The sequence below is a fragment of the Schistocerca nitens genome, chromosome 12 (assembly GCF_023898315.1).
Source record: "Schistocerca nitens isolate TAMUIC-IGC-003100 chromosome 12, iqSchNite1.1, whole genome shotgun sequence".
NCBI lineage: Eukaryota > Metazoa > Arthropoda > Insecta > Orthoptera > Acrididae > Schistocerca > Schistocerca nitens.
Genome location: NC_064625.1, coordinates 74,638,671 through 74,662,553, shown reverse-complemented (window position 1 = coordinate 74,662,553; position 23,883 = coordinate 74,638,671). Strand labels below are relative to the sequence as shown.

Genomic DNA, 23,883 nt, shown 5'->3' with positions numbered 1-23,883 from the left:
TGTGTCCGCCAAGTAGCTATGTGAGCAACAGCTCGATCCAGGGCGATTTGGCCCTTTTCGTGAGCTAGTAATTCGTCAATTGACTGAAGTAATCGAGCATCAGACTCGTTGGGTAACCTGGGTACACTATCGGGTGATGGTAGTACCACGGGTACCTCAGGTAAATAAAGTAATAGGGGTCCGAAGCTCAAATTTTTCAGCTGTGTTAGGTGTGCTGACAGTTTGACAGTAGGTGTTATTAAATCACAGGTGGACATGTTGAACAGTAATCCACTGTTTTCAAGTGCGAAACGATACGTCCGAGACACGAAAACGTGGTCATAGCATATTAAAGCAATTGTAGATGTTTGAGGTACAAAATATAATAAACTATCCCCTACTGGTTTAAACCAAGGCTCACGCAAGGTTGATAACAAACGAGGACAGGTTTTTTTTTTTTTTTTTTGTTTCCTCTAAAAACAAGGCCACCTCTCAGTCCTTAGTTCCAGTATGAATGGGTAAGTTTGAACGCGTATAGTAATAGTAATTAGTGTGAAGGCACTGATGGAGGTCAGTCAGCCACATGACAGAATGTCTTTGGCGATCTTTGCGAATAGCTAAGATATCATTAGTTTGCTAAGTCACTTGCTTTCGTAGGGCAACCCAAGTAAGCAGAAAGGTGTGTAATCAGTAGCATTCAAACTCACAGTTGGCACTTGTGATGGGTAGAGAAATCTGTGCACACAGTCCTTGAGAGGTTTGCACAAGATGTACTTTAGCTGCCGCATAATAATGGGGTAGCGAAGATTCCCATACGGGGTAAAGCATTTGCATTGGCGATGCCAGATGAAACGAAACATTAGCCAGAGTTTGCAGGAACATTTCTGCAGGCATTAACGTAGGGCTAAGCTTATGCTGTAGTCCTAGCAGAGTAATAGTATGGAAGGTGTTAATATGTAACTGAATGGCATGGGTGTTGTATAGTAAGATCTGTAGCGCTCTCGTTATCTCCAAAGTGTAGGTCACATTAGTTATGGTATGATGTAAAAACTCAAGGTCCCGTTGGATAACATTCCTGAATGTTTCGTACCGGTGTACAAGGTCAGTTGCCATGACACGAATTTGCCTTGTAGCAGCTAATAAACTGTCTTCAATATGGGTGAGGCTTAATTGCTGGTGGACCAGTACGCTCTGATTTTGGTTAGTAGTAAAAGTTACTTGGCGAAGGGTTTGGTCCCAGCGGTTAGCGTCAGCATGGTCGGGGGTACCAAAGATAGTTTTGAGTATTGCACCTCCGGCATTGAACCAGGCTCTCTTAACCCGAGTTAGGGACACAGTGTCGAAGATGCTTCGTAGTTGCTCTTGAGTGTTTAGCAGTGCTTGTTTTAAATCCCACAGAGTGTGTAAGCTGGAAGTTGTTGTAAAGCTAGCTCTTCTTCCTTAATGGAGGTTAGTTGTATATCGGCACGTATTACCGCTTGATTGGGGGTATATAGCAAGTTGTTCAAATGTTCAAACATGATGCCTGACAATGACAATGACAGATGATTACTAAAGGGTGGGAGACTGACAGCTCCAGTAAAAACAATCAGTAAAGCACAGCATGTCACGGTGTAATGTCTGGTCGATATTCTCCTGGTAGTTATTCAACAACTCCAATAGATTATGAGTGACACCACCGAAGTGGCTGATGAAAGGACAAAGTGTAGTAGTGTCCTGCATTCAGAAGAGAGAGAAGGCGTGAGAATATCTCTATGCGACTCTATGTAGTAATGACGACAAAATATATCAGAGCAGTGCGTAATAGTGTTTGGTTAATATTTACCGTGCAACGGAGTGAGAGAGTAGTATGCTCCGATGAGGCGGATGCAACTTCACTGTTAATACTGAACTGGCCAGTAAGTGAGCAGTCACGGGTCTTTATACAATAGCAATTAGCCAAAAGAGGGTTGTCAGCATTGCTGACGAGTACCTATAGTCAGCGATCACATGTAGAAGACTAACACGACAATTTCACAATCTGACTTAGTGAATTAGTCAGCGGAACAAGCCCGCGGCTATGTAAAGCCGCGTACACACTGAGACTGAAACATGTTTTCAAAACATGTTTCCGGTAGCTTGATGTGGACACCATTTGGAAAGATGTTTCGAAACATGTTTGGAAACACAGAAACATCTATCCGTAGCAGTGTCGGTACAGATCAAAGGAAACAATGTTTCTGGCTAGCTACCACTTGTCACCGCTGCACGGCGCTAGCGTATGTGTGTGTGTGTCGTCAACTTTTTAGCGGTGTTCTGTTTACTTTCGTTTTCGCTTTGTTTTTGTAGAATAATGGAGTGGTCAAGGCAACAAATTGTCGATTTAATTGCAATGTACCAGGGGGAGGATTGTTTATGGAACGTCCGGAGCAAGGATTACAAAAATACCGTTAAAAAACACGATGCTCTTGCAAAAATTGCAGCAGCTTTTGGCACGGACAAGGGAAGTGTTGAGAAGAAAATACGATCGCTCGTGGTTGCGTACAGGCGCGAGAAAAGAAAAATTATTGCCAGCAGACCATCTGGTAGTGGTGCAGACACTGCATATGACTCGAACTGGTTCGGCTATCGGCTGCTGCAGTTCTTGGACGATGTACATAGCCAAAGGAGACAACAGATACTGTGGAAAATGAGGTACGAAAATTATGCTTGTTTGTCTTTATTTGTATTTTATAGTACACAGTCACATTCACCCATAGTTATTTTGCCACGGTACACTTCCTTGTGGGCTTAAAAAATAATTAGCAAATTCGTCTCGAATTTGTTTATTCGTGGAAGCAGCTTTCCTTGGTATGTTCTGTGCTGAAATGAAAACTGATGCAGTGTCATCTCGTCTCCATGTGCCTGGAATCATTTCACCTGTTTGTAAATTGTAGGAATCGAAGCTTCCATGTGGGGTGTACTGGTTCCTTGCCGCAGCATTTTGCCTTAAAAAATTGTGGAGACATACAGCTGTAAGTGTGACAGTATTTCCCTTTTCCGGTTGTAGCAACATAGGTTTTCTAAACACACGAAAAACTGAAGCCATAATGCCGAAAGTGTTCTCAACAACCATTCTGGCCCTTGAAAGTCTGTAATTAAAAACTCTCTCTTTTGAACCTTTAACATGTTTTCCCGGGTAGGGTTTCATAATGTTTTCCTGTAAGGGAAAAGCATCGTCTGCTACAAAAACATATGGTAGGGCCTTGGTGCTACCTGGTAAGCATTCGGCATGTGGCAAGTTAAGTTTCTTTTTGTTAATTAACTCATTTATGCTCGCGTTTTTGAACACACCACCATCTGATATTCTGCCTTGGCAGCCGATATCTGCGTACAAAAAGTTGTAGCTGGCATCGACGACAGCAAGCAGCACAATGCCGAATGAACCTTTATAATTATAATATTCACTTCCACTACCAACAGGGCACTGTAGCACGATATCTTTCCCGTCAATTGCTCCGACACAATGGGGGAACTGAAGAATCTGTGAGAATAAACATGCTGTTTCACTCCAGTCGTTTTCAGTCGCAGGTATCTGAAAGAAAGAAATTTGATTTTCGGGTTTTCGTACATTCGCCAGAGGGCACAAATGAGGATGAAGAGGTTGCAGCTGGACCTTCCAGTCCTCCACCACCAAAAATCAGAAGGATGATGGGCGAGAAAAAAGACATACAGCAACCCTTCAAGATTGCGTCTCAATTGCTAACTAAAGTGCTGCAAAAACAAGAAGACAAGGACGATGAATGCAGTGCGTATGGGCAGTATGTGGCCTCAGTTTTAAGGAAATTGCCCGAGTTACAACGAGCAAAAACAATGGCTTTGCTTAATAATGTACTAATGAAACAACATGTAGCGTATTTAGAAAGTGAGCAGTAGAAAAGGGGTATGAATGTAGCAGGGCCATCATCATCAAGTAACAATTCCCCTGTTACATTTACAAGCTATGTAGACAGTGACAACGCAGTTGAAGAAGTTGTGTTTGACGAATTATGTAACGTAATTGAGAAATAATAACACTTCGAAAATGTGCTTATTTAACAATGTTTTTCATTTACTTACCTTTACATAATCCTTCAGTACTTCCACCAGAGCTCCACATACTTCGGATACTCCTTTAGATATTGCTTGTTTCGAAATGCAAAATAAATACGCAAGGCTCTGAAATGAATCTCCTGTTGCCAGAAAACGAAGAGTAACTGCAAGCCTTTGGTTGACTGAAATAGCTTTCCTGAAATTCGTGTCCTTTTTTGAAACAAATGGTGATATCATATTTGCCAGATATTCAAAATCGGTAGGTGAGATCCGAGTGAAGTTGCGGAAGCCAGAGCCGTCTTCCATACTCAGCTCACGTAGCAGGTTATTTCCGCCAGTTCTTCTATAGAATGTTTTTCTCCACCAACGACGAGGACGCCTTTCATTTTGTTTGTGTAAACCTTCTAGCATTAATAATGCAGCTCCACATATCATTATTGATTCTTCGACACCAGACATAACGCAGCAGCAGACGATTAGAACACAAGGGGCACTGCAGACGGCGTGAACACACGAGAAATGTTTGCCGCCAGTGTGGACGGAAACAGAGACCAGAAACAAAGTCGGAAACATTTGCGAAACATCGCAGAAAACAATGTTTCCGGCAGAAACATGTTTCCAGTGGCAGTGTGTACGCGGCTTAAGAAGTGTGAAAGGGGGTCAGCAGCACCTGCGTGTTATTTGTGTGTGTTTTTGTTTTATGTATAGATATTTATGGGTCTTCACCCAGAATATTGGTGCGATATCAATGAGAGTCAATCTGTTGAGGTGGAAGGTTTCTTAGCCGCTAGATGCAGATAAACGGTTAAGCGTGTTGATGGAAGCACTTAACCATGCAATAAAGTACATGACTGCTTGTTTCCTTTACAGAGAAGATTACACACAGGTAGAGAATGGTAGTAATTACATTTTGTAAGTGATAACAATTTTCAGAAAATTCCGTAGGCCCTCTATATACGGAGTTTTTATTTCCGGGGTGACTGTTCAGATCGCTGCAGCTACCCTAGACAACACATTGCACACTATGTTGAAAAGCGTTTTCTGCATGAACTGTAACAGGTTTTCCTGGTGAGAAGTATTTAACGTATAATTCTCTCCAAATAAAGTGAGTAGATGCAAAAGCGATAACCAGATAGAGGGTTTAACCGCCAGAAATGCAAACAAATCAAGTGCAGCTGAACCCTTTTAATACATCTCCTGTAGTAGAGTTTATACTCTCCCTTTCAGGGTGGGATGAATATGACTGTGTATATGTATCATGTGGATGAGGTGTCTGTGAATGTGTAAGGAATGCTGTGCGGGTGTTCAAGAAGCGATAACATGTAGTTCATATACTATGTCTGACAATATGTGACTATTCTTCGCTATGGGTTGCCAAAGCGAGATGGGACTTCATCATCATAGAAGCACCAGAGGTAATGAGAGGAAAAACCGATGATAGCGGCTGTGAAAGAGATTCTAGTGTACAAGGTTGCGATTGACAGATGGGCTGAATAGTAACTAACTTGAAGAAGGACTTGCTACTGCTGTTATTGAGTGGTCGAGATTCGTGGATTGAGCAAACCAGTGCATATTTACGAGGATAACAAGATGTTTTCCGGCATCAGGTAAAAGTAAGGCAGGGCATGGTAGAAAAGGCTGAAATTGCAAGCATTTGCGGAGAGATGGTTATGTGAGAAGCATTGGCAACAACCAAGGACCACACTCGTTATGATATCAAGGCGTTAAGCAATTAACAGCTTGACTGAAGTGGTTACTACACCGCGATTGCTTCAGGCAAATTGGGAACAGCAACTTAACAAGACAGATACTTCGGCTCTTTACTCCTATGCAAACTTGACATTCGCTGACGTGACTGTTGGAGAAGAAATGTGCCAACATCTGGCATAATACTCGGGTTCTAAGAAGGCAGCGAAATAATGCAGTATGTAATGACTGTAATACAAGGAAAGGCAGATCAACATTGTAATAATGTATAACATTTTAAAGCTCAGAGTGACTTACTGCCCATTCTGTGGATAAAGATTCTGCGAGGTGAAGCGTAGCTGAACAGTAAAGTTTACCAGTTACAATACGTACGCGCGTGGCTGCAGGAAACCTCACCAGGCCCAGACACCGAAAGGATTGACAGATTGATAGCTCTTTCTTGATTCAGTGGGTGGGGGTGCATGGCTGTTCTTAGCCTGCTAACTAGCCGCGTGACATCCTTCGTGCTGTACTTTTCTTCTTAGAGAGACAGGCAGCTTCTAGCTGCACGAGATTGAGCAATAACAGGTCTGTGATGCCCTTAGATGTTCTGGGCCGCACGCGCGCTACACTGAAGGAATCAGCATGTCTTCCTAGGCCGAAAGGTCGGAGTAACCCGCTGAACCTCCTTCGTGCTAGGGATTGGGGCTTGCAATTGTTACCCATGAACGAGGAATTCCCAGTAAGCGCGAGTCATAAGCTCACATTGATTTCATCCCTGCCCTTTGCACACACCGCCCGTCGTTACTACGACGTTATGTGATACGCGTGTCTACTGATCAGGCAGCTCGTGCCCGCATGCACACGTGTGTTGCGCGCTGCACTGCTTCACAGTAGTAGACACGGGGAGTAAAACTTCCCTCTTACACGACCGAGTATTGGCGTACTTAGTTTAGCGAGTTACGCTGAGAGATAATTTATGTTGGCACTAAGAACTGTGTGGTGGCTCTTCCAAGTACGTATCGTATCGTTGCTACGGCGCAAATTACACGTCGCATTTGTGTTTAGTGTCACGAAAAGTCACGAGCAGCAAGGAAAAGTGAAAATGCGAACACGATGATTATATTTATGTACTTTAAGGGAGGGACAAAGCTCTCCTTAGGAACAACCAAGTAATGCCCATGGTTACGTCTTTAAAAATTTACAACGCAGGTTTTCGCCTACTGTTGAAGGACACTGATTCTTCGCTTAGCTAGATAGCAGAGACACGATTCTCACTTCACAATAGATCGTCAGAGAATAGCTTAAACATGGACACTGCAACAAGGGAGGAGCGATACCTCGATGAGAAAAGTGACTGGAAAGACAGATAGGACCGGTATTGTTGGAGTAATTTACAGTACCACTGTATACTCATCAACGAAAGAAGAAAGACAGGATAGATCCGAGGGCTCGGCAGTAGAGTAAGTAATAAAAGGGAAGGGCTTCAAAAATTAGCTGCAATCACAGGCGACTGCAGGTATCCACTGATTTGGCAGCACGGATACCAGCATGTCGTGTGTTGTCAGTAGCGTGATAAAACCGAGCCAACGAAATAGTTGTCCCTATTACTTGTTGTCCATTGTGAGTGCAAATCTGTCTCTCACTGAACTAGCCGGTTGTGATTCAGGCCAACTATACCCCCGCCGGCGAAACATTGCACTTGACAGTTCGCTTTTTGTCTAGTTAGGTTGGCTATACTGTAATAGCGATGTTGCAACAGCAGCCTCTATACACACAGCAGACGATGCAGTTTTCCATCCTGTCTCTTAAATGCAAACGATTGAGCAATTACAGTGTATATAAAAACTCGTTTTTAGTTGTACTAAAATGACAGGAAGTAAACAACCGTATAATAATGCATGTAAAAGCATAACAATGTGCACCCTTTCTATAACGGAGCAAAGAAATACAAAAAACAAGTATCTGATGACTGGTACTTTAAAATCAATAATGTACGTAGTTTACAAAATAAATAATAACAAAGATTGCAATAAATAACCAATATTAGTAATTTTTCACTCACCAATTTACAGCAATAATGGCGCAATTCCATCCAGCTCGCCATCGTCACTGTTGTCCGACTCATCGCCAAAACCGTCTTCATCGTCATCATCAGCAAGACAAATCATTAATTGTTCATGGCCACTGATAATGCCTTCTATTGTCTGTGCTGCTCGTATAAGCTTCTCGATGTGCTCTACTTTTTTTCTCCATGAGGCTGCATCCACAGTCACAAGAGCTTCACGCAACAGCTTTTCCACCTCTGTTATTGTAAAGGACTTGTTGTTGTTCCTTACATACATTTGTAAATCACTCCATATTAACTCAATAGGGTTGAAATGGCAGTGATATGGTGGCAGCCTTATTACAGTATGACCCTGCTCCTTGGCAATTTCGTCTACTACATATGTAGGTGTTGTAGGCTTATTTTCTTTAACAAGAGAATATAACAGAACCTTTGTCATACTCATATCCGCTGCAATATTTCGAGCCTGTAACAACTGCACCATAACTTCTTTCCGATCATTTGTGGTTGGGGCTTTGTTCTGTATCACCGAATGATATGGAGCATTGTCCATTACAATTGTTGTAGGGACAGGAAATTGTTTTAAAAGGTTCCTGAGCCACTCAACAAATCGTGTGTGATCCATATCTTCATGGTAATCACCAGTCTTTTTTGATCTAAAAACTAAAAGTGCGTCAGGGACAAAACCACTGGAGGAGCCTGCATGGACCACAATTAATCTAGCTCCTCTTCCCGTCAGGCTGATGGCCGCTACTGCTGGATGTGTTATCCGTCCAACATTTACTGACAGTTTCCCCGGCATTAACCCACGTTTCGTCTAGCCAAATTATGGAATGAATGTCTCTGCCCACAATTTTGTAAGAAAATGCTACGAGCGGTAACAATATGTGCCCTCTCTAACAGTACTTTGCGTCCGTCTAGCGTTTTGTAACGGAAACCCATATTTTTTAGCACAATTTTTAGTGATGTTTTACCACCCATGAAGAGTTCACTTTCTTTTAAAGAGATTAATAACTTAGCTACAGTCGGATACTCTTTTCTGCTGTAGTAAGCATAAACATGCCTACGAATTGCATCAGTCTGGAAAGAATCTGAATCTGTGATAGGACTAGGCTGCTTTTTCTTCTTTCCCGGGGTTGATAAAAATGTATTATTTGATCCAGACAGCTCGGAATCATTACGGCTCACTTCAGTATCCTCCAAGTTTTGTAGTAATACTCCCTTACTTACTACGGTTCTTGCACTAATACTAAGAGTTTTCGACGTACGTTCCACCACTTTGTTGGCAGGAATTGGTGGCTGTCCATGAATGCTTACATAGTTTTTCTCCTGCTCGTAAAACTCACAAGTTCTGCGTAGTAACTCCAGTGCCTGGCTGTTTAGCGGCACCCCTCGACGCAAAGGATTGTCACTAGGTGAACGAAGTCTTTTCGGTGGCATTTTCCAAGTATGTACACTCACAACGTAACAAAAGTCACAACGATATAGCACACAGTACAACGAAAACACGCGTTAAACAACATACAATTCACGTTGTATACACATTCACCAAACAAAGCCGGCAATGCGGGAACTTTGACGTCACAGCACGTGAGTAACAGCAGTGCTCACTGCGCTGTGATTGGCTGGCACCCCACGCTGAACGCCTAGCGCCTATCGTTCTTCACTTGTTACTCTGTTACGCTGCCAACTTCATACGCAGACGTCAAGTGCAATGTTTCAGAGGCCCGGGTATAAGCAGGCATTCCTTTGCCCTTGGTCAATTACTACTTGGTGCTTGGGCCCATTCCTGAGTAGTTTCCATAATTTACTGAGTCCAACCTATCAGTCTGACATGTCAATGACTGCGTCAGATAGTCTTCCATCGCTGCGTTGGCAGCGAAACATCCCCACAGACAAACAGGTGTATTAGTTTTTATCACGGAGCCGCTCCTTGTTATGCAAGGTAGCAGAATGACCAGCACGGCTTAGGTGCTGTTTGATTCATAAAGGAAAGATAATAGTAAGTAACTATCCCTTAATACAGTGAGGGGAGGGGGAGGGTTGAGACATGGCTCCGTGTTCCCTGCGTATACAAACTGAAGGTATACAACATGAAATGACAAAAAAATGCACATGTACAACATAATAAACTGACACAAAGCATAATGCAATTAGCAGCACAATAAAATAATGCAAAACAATAAAATGAAACACACAGCATAAATTAACTTATGACTTAGATCTGTGAGCAAGCATTGCAAAGCGACTGGAAGGCAGTATAGTCATCTCAGGACTAATAGATGTGCAATCTGCTACGAGTTGGCATTAAGACATTTAATTCCAGACGAATTACGTCACTTGAAAGGAGACTGTCATGATTTATGGCTATGAATACTAAGGACATCCATTACTGGGTGTGTGAAAACATTACTTGTAATGCAAGGTGGTGTGATCGGTACAAAGTGCGTAAATGATGTTAATAGCAAATAGGAGTGAGTGGGACTGTGGTGATGTGAGTCAAATGTAATTCATTGAGATGTTAAATTGTAATAAAATCGTGGTAGTGAAATGATGAGATTCTCTCACTTGTTTTGTACCACCTATAACCCCTGCCACACTCTCTAATAAATGGTTCTTTCTTTAAATCCACTTACTCTGTTATGGTAAAGTATGCATATTTTATCTAGTTATGCTATTCCATCTGAATAACGTAGGGTGTGAGGATACGTGAGGGTCTCTTCATTTAATTAGTGACGCGCATGAATGGATTGACGAGATCCTCGCTTCCTATCCACTATCTAGTGGGACCACTGCCAAAGAAACAGACTGGAAAATGTTAGTGAAGAAAGAATACCCTATTGAGCTTGACTCGAAGTATAGACTTGCATGAGTAATTAAGCAGACCAGCTGTCATTAACTTTGCCTCTATTTTGTCAGTAGGTGTGTGTCATGCCCTATCCTCTTTCTATCATGTATCTCCCTAATCCTGGAGACTTACCTGAGCACGTACTGTAGCACCACGGCGACATCTCGACGATCCATGACTTACCTGTGGCGTCTGCTCGGTGAGCCACTGTTGCGATCAGTAAGACATAATTTTATAGGTGTGTCGCACGTAAACAGTGAATAATTCTCTGAGTTAGCCTTCTATAATGATCACTTGTATGAAAGCTAATAGTGTTCTATTCTTCATTAGCTAAGGAAAATGCTTATGTGCATGGTAGAAGACAGCAAATGTGTATATGTGAGACGTATTTACACTAGTAGTGCAGAACCCGTTTCATGGCGTATCACGGCAGTTGTGTATCCTGTAACTCACATACATGCTTGTTGAACGCTATAGGTTGCATTTCAGACAGCATAAGAGTGTGAATTAGTTGCAAGGCTGTAGATAAGGTAGGAATAATTTCGTTTACTGTGTGTTTTATGTAATTTGCATTTGGTTAGGTATAAGATACTTTGTGTAATAGTGTAATTCATCAACTAGGACGTGTGTGGTTCATTAGATGACGTAACAAATGACAAAATGTGGCACAGTGATTCATTCGACGTAGTGTGTACTGGTGTGTGGGTGTGCGTGCGGCTGCATATCTAACGGAATGCGCTGCTCTGGCGCCTCCAGCAAGTACGCTCTATCAGGCAGCTGTGCGCTCCTTCATACGCTTAGTTAAGTTTTGTTTTTGTCTGCGATGGCGTGGCCTGTTATTTGGCACTATGTGGGTGAATGACTTTAGTACACTAGTGTTTGACTATGCCGAACTAGTGAAGTTGCGATACTTGATACTTCAACTCTAACTACGATTCTGATTTTATTCTTCTTACAGTAGTGCTCTCTGTCGGACGATTCCGAGCCCAGCTCCCTTCCGTACATAGCCAGGTTGGTTACAGAAATGCACATTGTAGTGGCTGGCTACACTAAGTTATGTATATTCGCCAATTCCTGAATGTGTATGGCGAAGGAGTACACCCGAAGACGCCCAAGAGCGGCACTACTTCCTTTAACTTGCAACCGCGAATACCAATAGTCTCTTTAACGGTGGAACACAAAAACTTTTAATCCCTGCTTTCCAAGATAGCGGAAAAACATTATTGGGTGGTATACCAACTGAGATGCATTACATTAGAAATGATTGTGTCCTCTACCAATTACGTAGTAGTGCCAGTATACGTCAGCGCATAGACAACGATCTTTCTATGTGAACTTTGACTATATAAGTTACTTTTTCATCACATAGTATTGAAGAAATTACGTTGAATATTCACTTGGTTTGTAACCTGGGAAAAGTTTTCACTAGCTTCTGCTAGGCAATCAATAAAAGTTCCTCTTAAAAGATAGAAATTTGTGTTGTGTACGTCGGCAGACATCATTATGAAAAGGTGTACTTTATTTGAGCATTAGACAAAATGATTTGTGGTTAATAGCTATTGCACCAATATTCAAAAGGGAAGTTACCAGTACTGTCGTATGGAGGATGAATGGCATAAATACTACAAGTGTAGTTCACATAACCAGGTATCATAACACAGATCACTCCTCTTCACAGAACACTTACCTTTCAACGTTCTTTGTCATACTCTCCAGTATTTCAGTGTAGGCATATGACGTGCTAAAACTTCGGTGCAGCTACCAGCTCTCTTTCATTACAGTTGCACTAAAGTGCGTGTCATATATCTTGGCGGCCGAGTTTAGGTTCGTTCTGTGCATCTGACGTCAAAACATACAGTCAGCCAATGAACAGAGAACGACGTTGCCAGATCTCGACTGTAGTGCAGAGCACGGACGAGTGTCTTCAGTTTTAGAAACATTCAGTCATAAATAAAGTAATAGAACAAAAGCAATGTCTTGATAGCAGACTTTGTTTTTTGAAAGTTTGGAAAAACCATTGTTTATGCCAATTGCTTCATTTTCTATTAATTAATTAAACCAAACAAGCAATAAGACTCTTAATTCAGGCGATAGTAAGGAAAGGTGTTTGTATCAATTTCACGAACCGCTTTTTCGCAATAAAGAACAGCGGTAATTGTTTATTTCCTATTGTACTTCGACGAAGTGCGAGTAATTCATAGGCATACCAACAGTGTTTGTCAGAATTTTGCGTGACGTGTTAGAGTCCTTATGGAGATATGTTGCAGTATGTGCTGTGTTAGTGTAATGGTTAAGGCGTTGGATTAGAAGGCGATAGGTAACGAGTTCAAACCTTGTGCGATGCTAAATATTTTTTTTATTTTAAAACAATATCGAAGTGTCTTACTTCACGAATTTTATTCGTTTGAATGCAATTTTTTGAAATTTCTAGTGCTTTGTCTCTTCATTAACCCTTTCGCTGCTGCAGTCACGTGCTCCCCGCATTCCGCGCTGTGCGCGATTTTGTCATCACTGCACTGCTCGCCTGTGCAGACACATGGTGTTTCCACTGCTTTGACACACTTATCATTCGATTTCACAAAAACTATTTGGCCCAAAAATTAGATTTTTACACATCTTCTTGACTGATACCTTCCCCCCATAAATGACTTAATTTTGTTTCGTTGTTCAACCCAGTTATTGTGCAGCATTAAATGTAGTAAACCATTGCACGAAATTTTGAAGAGTTTGCAGAGGTAAAAGTCCATAGCGTATACTTTCCGTATGGTTGATTTTAGTTGCCACAATGTTGAGAATGAAATGTGGACAAGGTACCTAAATTTCATATAAAATTTACTGTATAACAATATCTCATTTAATTTAAGTACCACATAGGTGTCGTATGTAATATTGAGAAATATTCCGTCTTTCGCGACTGTAATAAAAGTTTTATTTACACCGGGCGCGTTTGGCTTTATTTTAAAGCACTTCAGTCAGTCAAAGGAAGTGGGGGGAAGGTATCAGTCAAGAAGATGTGTAAAAATCTAATTTTTGGGCCAAATAGTTGTTGTGGAATCGAATGATAAGTGTGTCAAAGCAGTCGGAAACACCATGTGTCAGCACAGGCGATCAGTGCAGTGACAAAATAGCGCACAGCGCGGAATGCGGGGAGCACGTCTCTGTAGCAGCGAAAGGGTTAATGCGGCCGTGGTGGCTTTACTTCATAAACTGCGCGCTCCCCCCTAAACGTAAGCTTGCGAACTATACTGTACTATGGCGCTGTTTCTCTTGGCGCGTGCGTCGTGTGCAACTGGCAACGCAGCAATCTCCCGCGTCTGGACGGGCATGCGCGAGCCGTCAAGATAAAAGAATTCAACTATAGTAGGTGTATTTTGTTACTGATAGTCATACGTACTTTGCATAGGTATGCTGTGTAGATGGACAGTGCAACGTGTGAAAAGATATATCGTTAAAATTGCTGTGTCCTTCCAGGCTGAATGTTAGGTTTGTATGTATTGTGTAATTATTTATTTTGATAATATATGAATCCAAAACCTCACTATTCTCGTCCTGTTACCTTATTGATACATAGATTAAACTCTGGGGTAAACTCCATAGTTCAAGCATGGATTTGTGCTCTCAGGGTGGGAAACAGAGAGAGAGAGAGAGAGAGATGTGGTGTGATATTTACGAGGCAGATGAAGCTAGTATGAGAGTGACCCAGTGATTACAAGCATTGGGTCTGATATCCTCTAGTGTGATACACAGGAACTGCAGAAAATGTGGACAGCTGTAATCGTTCCGTTATCTTAAGCTCTGGAGAATTTAATAACATGGTAGATACAAACAGTGGCTATAACTGATCTAATATCCCAGGATTGAGTTTTAAACTCATGTTAGTGTAGGATCATGATAGTCTCGTATTATTTGTCAATTACTTTTTCCATTCAGGAAGTGGTTCGGAGCCCTTGTGACAACTTATCGTACTATTTGAGCAGATATCTCCTCATCGAATATAATTATACTGCCGTTCCAACCCATACTTCCAGCACTTTGCTTGCTCGCTACTTACTCTACACTTTGCACTTAAGCTACACTTAAGGTTGCAGCAGCGCATGCAACTGAACAAGTATTACATGAAACTTCAAATGAATATGAGTTAACAGCTACACTTGATACTCTACAAAACAAGATACAAACTTAGTCTCTTGACCTCAATGCATAAGGATGCTTGTTCCTTAAGGAATATCTAGGTCTGACAGGTAAGGGTTTTACCTTCTTTTTCTTTACTTTACTCACTGTAGGCCCTGGCATAGTTGATACACTACTAGGCAATGGATTAGGCAAAACTGTCGGAATGGAAGGTGCTTTTCCATAAAAGGGTTTCAGACGATCAAAATGTACTATCACTAACCGATCTGGCAACTGGATTTCAGCATTTACTGCAGAGGTTAACCGAATGATAGGGTATGGTCCCTCATATTGAGGTGCAAACTACTTTGTTCTTCCTCGTCTTACTTTTGGGTTATGCAACAAGATTAAATCTCCATGCTTGTAAAGGGGCATTACTGCATTCTTATTACTCCACTGTAATTGTTTTTTGGTGGTTGTGGAATTGTTGGTTTGAACTTGTTTCCAAATTGACTTGAAACGGCGAGCTAACCTCTTGACTTCAGTTATGTCCACACCTGGGGGCAATTTGTCCAATTCAAAAGGTGAGTTCATAGGTTTGCCAAAAACTATCTGATAAGGACTATAGCCTGTTGACTCATGGACACGGCTGTTATAGTCTGAAGCGACTATATTGATATAACGGTCCCAATCTGAATGCGTTCTGTTTACATAGTAACTTAACATTTTCTTAATTGTCCTGTGGACACGTTCCAGGCAGCCATTTGCCTTTGGATGAAAGGGGGTGGTTCTCCACTGATTCCTAGAAGCTTGCACACTTGAACGAATAAAGCCGACATAAAGTTCGTCCCTTGGTCTGTTAGAACAGCGTCAGGGCTGCCGAAAGGCAAAACTAAGTGATTGACAAATTCTCTAGCAACTGTCTCTGCTGTCATATCAGCGAGAGGTACCAAAACAAGGTACCAAGAAAAGTGGTCCATAATGGACAGGATATATTTATTGTTTTGATTGCTTTGTGGAAAAGGACCGACGATATCCAGGGCAATATTCTGGAATGTTCTCATTGCCTCTGGAAGGCTTTGTAAAGATATTTTGGTCCTAGGAGGGGGTGCTCTTTGAGCGCAAGGTAAACAATTTTGAATATACTTTTGAACATCTTTCTTTCTGTTTTTCCACCAATACCGTGCAGCTATCCTTGCATTTGTTGCTCTTTGCCCATTATGTCATGCTTGCAAACTATCATGACATTGAGCTATTATTCTGGACTGCAATTCCTTTGGAATTACAACTCTATTACCACCCAAAGTCTTTAGGTATAAAATACCATCTTCAGTAATGAAATCTACACTGGTAACATACCTATGACATTCAACATCTCGGCTTTGTGCCTCTTTCAATTCCTCAATCAAAACATCATTTGTTTGAACTACCCTTACTTTACAACTCAGGGAGTCAGCATTAGAATGCAGTCTACCAGGTTTATGCTTAACCTCGTAGTCATATTCAGCAAGTTTTAAAGCCCATCTAGTTAAATGACTGCTAGGATCTTTCAGACTCAACATCCAAGTTAATACCGCGTGATCTGTTATTACGGTGAACTTTCTACCATACAAATAACATTTAAAATAGTTTACCCCAAACATAAGTGCAAGCAATTCCTTTTCAGTAGTATTATAATTTATTTCAGCCTGATTCATCTGGCAGGAGGCACACCCAACAGGTCTTTCCTCTCCGTTATATTCTTGGCTAAGGACTGCACCCAGAGCAAAATCTGAGGCATCGGTTGCAAGAATAAAAGGTTTTTCAAAATCTGGATAGGCTACCAGGGGTGAGCTTGTTAGTACTTCTTTAATCTTCTTTACAGCTACTTCACATTCTTCTGACCACTCGAAAACTGCACCTTTTTTCAACAACTTGGTTAATGGCTTTGCTATGGTGGCATAATCTTTCACAAACCGGCAATAGTAATTATATATGCCAAGCAGTGACTGTAACTCTTTTACATTGGTTGGGGTGGGAAAATTTCTCACAGCCTCAGTCAACCGAGGATCTGGTTTGACACCTTCAGCACTAATGACATGTCACAAGTACTGGACTTGTGACTGTGCAAATTAACATTTTTCTATCTTCAGACTTAAATGGGCACTCCGCAAATGTGACAAAACACACCTCAACCTTTGTGCATGTTCTTCAATAATTCTAGAAAATACAATAATATCATCTAAATAAACTAAACATGTGGTGGGCTTTAAACCACGTAACAATAAATCAGCAAATCTTTGAAAGGTTGCTGGGGCGTTCCTGAGGCCAAATGGCATGCGTAAAAACTCATACAAACCCGAAGGCACAATAAAGGCGGTTTTAGGTTTGTCCTTGGGAGCTATAGGAATCTGATGATACCCTAATCACATATCTAAAGTGGTGAAATACTTGCAGTTTCCTAATTGATCTAGGCTTTCGTCAATTTGAGGCAAAGGATAAGTATCAGGTGTTGTTACTTTATTCACCGCTCTCATATCAACACAGAGCCTATAACTCTTCTTGCCACTGATTGATTTCTTACGAACCAGAACAATTGGGGACGACCAGGGGCTGGCAGAGGGTTGAATAATCCCTGCTGCTAGCTGCTGTTGAACTGTGTCTTCCACTATTGGTTGTAAATGATGAGGGATCCTATATGCCTTTTGAGATATAGGTCTAGCAGTCTAGCATCTCCGGTGGGAATCTCGTGCTGTATGAGATCAGTAGCAGGCAAATATTGCCTTTCCTCAAACATCCACGCAAATTCTTCCAATACGGGCCATATTAGCCTCTGCTCTGCTGTACTCAAATGCTCTAACTTTTCATTAAATTGCTTTTGCAAAGAGGGTATCAAGGTATGCACACTTTTAATAGGGAACTGCTTCCTATTTTGACTCTAACCTTCAATTATCACTGAAAAATCATCATCTATTTCCTGACCACTTGCCAAAACTGTTCCACGTGGAATCTCTATCTTTCTCAAACCAAAATTATCGATACATACAGGTACACAAAACTTCTTCCCTTTTCTCTCTACAGCACATAAACCTCTCTTCACATGAACTTATAATCTGCCCAACACATCGTTTTGATGGAGCGGGTCCACCAAAACGGTTGAACTAGTAGGCAATGGAGCTTTGATATCAATCCATAGAACCTTGCTTATCCCACTCTCAATGGTAACTGGGCGTAACGATTTAATGGGCCATGTACGCGGTTCTGTCGGATCCTGTGAGAGCGGCCGTCGCTCACATTTTCCTCGTGCGCTTTCGGTCCGAACACCGCCGAAAAAGTGAGTTTCCTCACCAAATAAGACGGTGTGCGTCCTATAATCGATTACCCCTTGGTACTCATTGAGGAAATCATTGCCTAGAATGATATCAAAGTCCCTCCTACATTTCCATACAACCTCCATATTAAAACCATATGTTTTTTCACTTAACTGAAAACTAACGAAAGATGACCTGGCAGGAATGATCAGTCCCTCACCCAATCCAGCAATGTGATAGCGGGGCGGTTTCAATCTCTGCTTATCATGATAGGGGACAAACAGCACGCTAATTTATGCTCCCGTATCTACTAACACTCTAATTGTTCTACCCCTGAGTTTACCCTCTAGCAAAACATTCGCCACCTCATCTTTCTGCTGTTTTTTATACTCCAGTTTCATTACTTTTATCGGGGGCAAGGGTCGGTGGCTGAGCCTGCCTCCCGACCATTTCCCTGTTGGTAACTATCCCGTTGCCTGTTTGTCTGTGGAACATTTTGCTGCCTTTGTCTGGTTACATTGTTTTGGGGGCATGTAGCATTAGTATGCCCGATTTTGCGGCATCTGCCACAACACGGTGCATGGCAGCGCGCGGCCGTATGATTAAACTTCCCGCAGCGCTGACATTTACTTCGCGATGGGTTAGAAACAAATCTCCCTGCTTCCTCACGTAGCAGTGCAATTTGCACAGCTTTGTGCAGTGTAGTAGGGGTAGCCATTTTCACTTCTGTCCCAGTTTGCGGGTTAATCCCTCAAATGAACACGACTATAGCCCTTGCTTCTGCTTTCTCTATTAAAACTTCATCACGGGCCTGGCAGTTGCTAAACACATAAGTGCGAAACGATACTGTGCGGATTCGGTCAGCAAATACTTCTAAATCTTCATTGGTTTTCTGTCGTAAGGTAGACAGCAAATCCCGATAATAACTGACACTTCTCTTATCAGAATAGCTCTCTGCTAACCCTTTAGCCAAGGCTTCAAAAGTGATAGCATCTCGCAGAGCGTCGACTGACTTGACATATGTTCGAGTGTCTCCTGCAAGTTTCAGCTTCAGCACACTCGAAAGGAAACTATCAGGCCAGCCACAAGTCCTACCTACGTCTTTGACACACTACAAAAATGTCGTTACATTTTTGTTAGTTTTACCCACGAAAGTTGGGATGAAATTTACGGCAGGGAAACTGCCAACAAGAGGGGCATCCGGCTGACTGTGGCTCGGCTTGCGGCGTGATGGTCAATGTGCAGCGATGTCACTGTATCGCGTGCGTTAATGCTGAGATAAAACGGGCCACCAGGGCAGACGCGGAGGCAACAGGGATAGCTGCATGTAATGATGCAGTGTCGTATTGGTGCTTCCAGCACCACAAGAAGTTAATTTACTGCATGGCCCCCATGTCAAAGAAAATGTCCCGGCATCTAGCCGTAATTTCAAGACATGTTAGACCGCTTGGTGGGTCAGATCCCACTTCACTGACACCAGTTGTGCACGTCAGGATGTGCCTGAGGTGAAAGTAGGGTCCGAAAAATAACAAGTGTTAATTTTTCAACTTTGGTCGGCAAACTGCCTCCCGTTTATTGAGAAAACATTTACTGATTGACCTAGCCGGGGTACATTATGTGAGTTTAGCGGCCCTAAGACGCAAGCAGATTGAGCCGGGGCTCGAAAAGTGCACGGAGGCAACCGGCCAATGTGTCTGATCTCGTCGGGGGCCTGTCAGTAAAAGAAGACGATCCACACGCCTCGTCCGTGCAGCTCGGCGTGGTGGGCGCTCACACGTGATCTCCTTAAACTTTCTGATTGGCTGCTGTAGGAGCTCTGCCTAGGCAAGCGATGCTTCCCTAAGCGTCACCCTGTCAGCAGAAAGGTTGTTTGTTCGTCGAGTACACGAACAAGCCGTGGGATAGCGGCACGTACTGGAAAAATCTGATGTGTCGCCAACCCAGGGCCTGTTCACGGCTTTGTGAAGATCCATTGCCATCCATACCATGCATTTAAAAAAAAAAATTCCCCTTTTCTTTTATTGAAAATAAAGAACTCCCGTGCTCAATCTGTCAGCACCTGTACAAAGTACACTCTGCACTGGGTGTGTGATGAGAAATTTGAGGTTGTGGCGTGTCAGGGACAGGATGTGCTGCCTACAGACAATTACCCAGCTGCTGCTTTTTTGAGATTTTTTTTTAGTGTGGAACTGTTGATAATTCATTATTAAAGATATATTTCTCGTATCACATTGGTTGTGAAAGCAATGCAGTACTCTGTTATTTATATACATGTTCAGTTTCTGAGTATGTACTTAAATTGGAGAACAAATGACTGCATTACATTTAGAGAGTGTGAGAGTAAAAGCGAGTGGAATAAAATATAATGGATAGTTCTGTATTATGTTCACTATAGACCCTAAACATCTCTTAAATTTTCTACTGTAACAACAAATATGTGAATGTCCAACAGTTTTGCAATATTAAAAGAGCACATTGTTTATTATTAGAACCTTTCAGACTAGAGATTATTTTACTGCACTTCTGTTCACTATTAATGCAGTCTTATCACCTAGATTAGCTTAAACTTGTGAATACATAGTAAACACATAGGCACAAAATAATCATTTGTGTAATAACATAAAATGTCAGTTTGGGATAGTTGTTAAATTGTTTCCATATTAATCGATACTCTTTGTTTACAATATGATGTGCTTCAAACATAAGTGTGTGCGGCTATAAGATTGTGCAAAGAATTGAATTACATTGTTAATTCTAGCCAGTCATGCCTGTAGCAGCACTTTACACAATATTATGTACAACTGTATGGTATCAGATATATGGATGAAATTAAAGACAAATTTGTGTTTAGAAATTACCACCAAAAACAAGTTCTCATTGCTACAAAAGGCAATGGAATTTTGTCAGCAATGTCCAATACTTTTGGGATCAGTGCAAGAGCAATAATTAGTTAAGGAGTGTGCTACTTCGGAAGATATGAAAGCCGAACTGTAATGCTGTGAGTTGTCTGTAAGAGGTGTCATACTTTTAAGTCATTACTGAGGAAAACTCCCTCCCTCAATCTGTCGCTGATATTGATGCAGTTTTTTCTCATATTTAATGCTCACCTTTACAGAAGGGAATTCCTTGTCATTGCATAATGCCACTTTAAAATGCCTCATTACAAATACAGTTGTGGCAGAAGTTATGGGTTGCCATCATAAACATTAGCAGGTGCAGAATATTCCCAAGAAAGCCGCACATGCTATGATTACTATAGCAGAAAACAGTGCCCCATCATAGGAATGCATTACTGAAAATGTCTTGCTACAAATTCTGTTGTGATAAAAGTTATGGGCTGACATTATTAACAGGTGCAGAGTATTGCTCGGACAATGGCATACACAAAGTTATGATTTGGAGCACTTTCCCTCATAATTTAATATGTTAGGATATTTCTGGTATAAATAATGCAAAACATGATTACATTGGGCCTCATGTATATAACTGTTACAGCACATATGTTCATTTCAAAGTTAGAGTAACAAGAATGCTTTATTACTATTGTTTTGTTTCATTAACAGTCTGCGTCATTGTTAAGTCATTTAAGTAGAAATAGGCACCTAACGTTACGGCTGCAGTCCTGCAACTGCCATGTAGCTTACTTGTGTAAACTGCAATGTTGCTAACCTGTTTTTATATACGTAGCAATTCTTTTCCAAATGTTTGGATGAAACTTAGTCCAGACCAAATAAGCTGTAAGCAGATATTAGACAGACAACAACTAGAGTAGTAGTAGTCATCACTAACAGGACAAACACAGAGAAACAATTTGAACTGTTACACAATTTTAATACATTAGATAGTGTTGTGGCGTAACAAGCTCGCTACGCCACACTGAGAAGGAAGCCGAAAGGCACGCGTACACACACGCCGACTGGTGTCAAGTCTGGAACAGGATACGTTATGACTGCTATAAAGAAAATACGTAGCTTTGGAAAATACTTAACTTTTAATCAATCCTTGTGATACATCTCTCTTGACTATACAAATGAGACTCGTAAGATACATGCACTGATACAATTGGCGCCTTGCTAAGTCGTAGCCATTAACTTAGCTGAAGGCTATTCTAACTGTCTCTCGGCAAATGAGAGCAAAGGCTTCGTCAGTATAGTCGCTAGCAACGTCGTCGTACAACTGGGGCGAGTTCTCATACGTCTCTCGAGACCTGCCGTTTGGTGGCGCTCGGTCTGCGATCACACAGTGGCGACACGCGGGTCCGACATGTACTAATGGACCGCGGCCGATTTAAGCTACCACCTAGCAAGTGTGGTGTCTGGCAGTGACACCACATTCCTCCCCTGCAAATCGGCGAACGGTCGTGTTATAAGGCTTCCGCCCGCCGTGGGGAGGACCCCATGTTGACGTATGCGATGAGGTGGGGAGCCTAACAGGCGAGGCTGTGCCACCCGCACCCGGCCATTCGGTCCGAGGGGAGCTAGGAAACACCTGAAAACCTAGTCCAGGGTGCACGTCAACATGCGGTGTATGCGCCCGTAGAGAGACAGGAGGGGCCGAAGGGTCGACCTCCATGTGGTCGGGGCACCCGACGGGCGAAGACGACATCTGGTCCGGAGCAGGCAAGAGTTCCATGGTGGAGGACAGCCGGTCACGGGAAGCGAGCGGCGGCGCGTGACCCAGGGAGGCGCCAGGCGGTTGCAGCGACGTGTCCACTGCGGGCGGCACCGACGGGAGAACAGGCGGCGGTGGCGGTGCGTCGCCATGAGGCAAAATGGAAGGCAGCGTCGGTAACACCTGGGGATGAGGCGAGCCAGTAGATGGGTCCCCAGGGCGCTGACCGGACGGCACCGTCGCTGAAAGCAGACGGGGAGCGGCAGAACCCAGGCGACGACAGAGGCGCAGCTGATTGAGATGCCGACGCACCTCACCAGAGGCCCCCAAAACCAAATACATCGCGCGGCCGAGGCAGCGAAGAATGCACCCTGCGAGCCAACGCCGTGAACCGCGATACTTGCAATAGAAAACAACGTCGCCAGGAGCAAAAGCAGTAGTTTGCCGCTGCACTGGAACCTGATGCGGCGGACGCAGCAAAGACATCAAGGTTCGATGAGGACGACCATGGAGCAACTCAGCCGGCGAGCGACCATCGCGGGGCTGAGAGCGATACGAAGACAAAAAGAGCAACAATGCGTCCTCCCTAGAATGCGACTCTTTCAACTTCAACATCTGTGACTTGAAAGTCCGGACCAACCGTTCAGCGGCACCGTTTGACTGAGGCGAAAACGGCGCGGATGTCAGATGTTGAATACCATTGGCCTTGCAGAATGACTGAAATTCTGCGGACATGAATTGTGGGCCATTGTCAGAAACAATAGTCTGGGGAAGACCTTCAATGCAAAAAATTGCGGACAACGCTTGGATGGTGGCAGATGACGTCGTAGAAGACATCCGGACAACAAAAGGAAAATTACTGAAGGAATCCACCACAACCAACCATCGAGCATTCCAGAATGGACCAGCAAAATCGATGTGCAAGCGTTGCCAAGGGGAAGTGGCTGTTGGCCATGCAAAGAATTTCTGCGGCGGGGCGGATTGTTGTTCGGCACACGCCACGCAAGAAGAGCACATACTCGTAATCGCAGCATCGATTCCGAACCAAGTACAGTGCTGACGAGCAAATTGTTTCGTACGCACTATACCCCAATGTCCTTGGTGAAGAAGCCGTAAGACAGAGGACTGTAACGAACGTGGGACCACGACTCTGGATTGATCATTATCCGAACGCAACAACAAAACACCACGTCGTACAAAAAGTCTCTCCTTGTGAGCAAAAAATCGGCGAACCAATGGAT

At 42.7% G+C, this 23,883-nt stretch overlaps 1 protein-coding gene and 1 long non-coding RNA gene across 2 annotated transcripts in view; one reads left to right on the top strand and one right to left on the bottom strand.

Annotated features, from left to right (window-relative positions):
- The window catches only part of LOC126215378 (uncharacterized), a 95,758-nt gene that overhangs the window by 16,526 nt on the left and 55,349 nt on the right, over positions 1–23,883 (top strand). The gene's annotated exons all lie outside the window — the stretch shown is intronic.
- On the bottom strand, positions 2,686–4,667 carry LOC126215377 (uncharacterized). The gene is made up of 2 exons (XM_049942071.1): positions 4,057–4,667; positions 2,686–3,532 (listed from the first exon to the last, which is right to left on the bottom strand). Exons 1-2 carry the CDS (start codon positions 4,600–4,602, stop codon positions 2,708–2,710), a joined length of 1,371 nt encoding a protein of 456 aa, XP_049798028.1. The 5' UTR covers positions 4,603–4,667; the 3' UTR covers positions 2,686–2,707.

What these genes read in the sequence shown, in the direction of transcription:
- LOC126215377 (XM_049942071.1), bottom strand. Translation starts at nt 4,602, where the DNA reads ATGTTTCCGACTTTGTTTCTGGTCTCTGTTTCCGTCCACACTGGCGGC. An exon ending in TACTGAAGGATTATGTAAAG is followed by an intron (nt 3,533 to 4,056) that starts GTAAGTAAATGA and finishes TCTTTCTTTCAG; the next exon opens with ATACCTGCGACTGAAAACGA.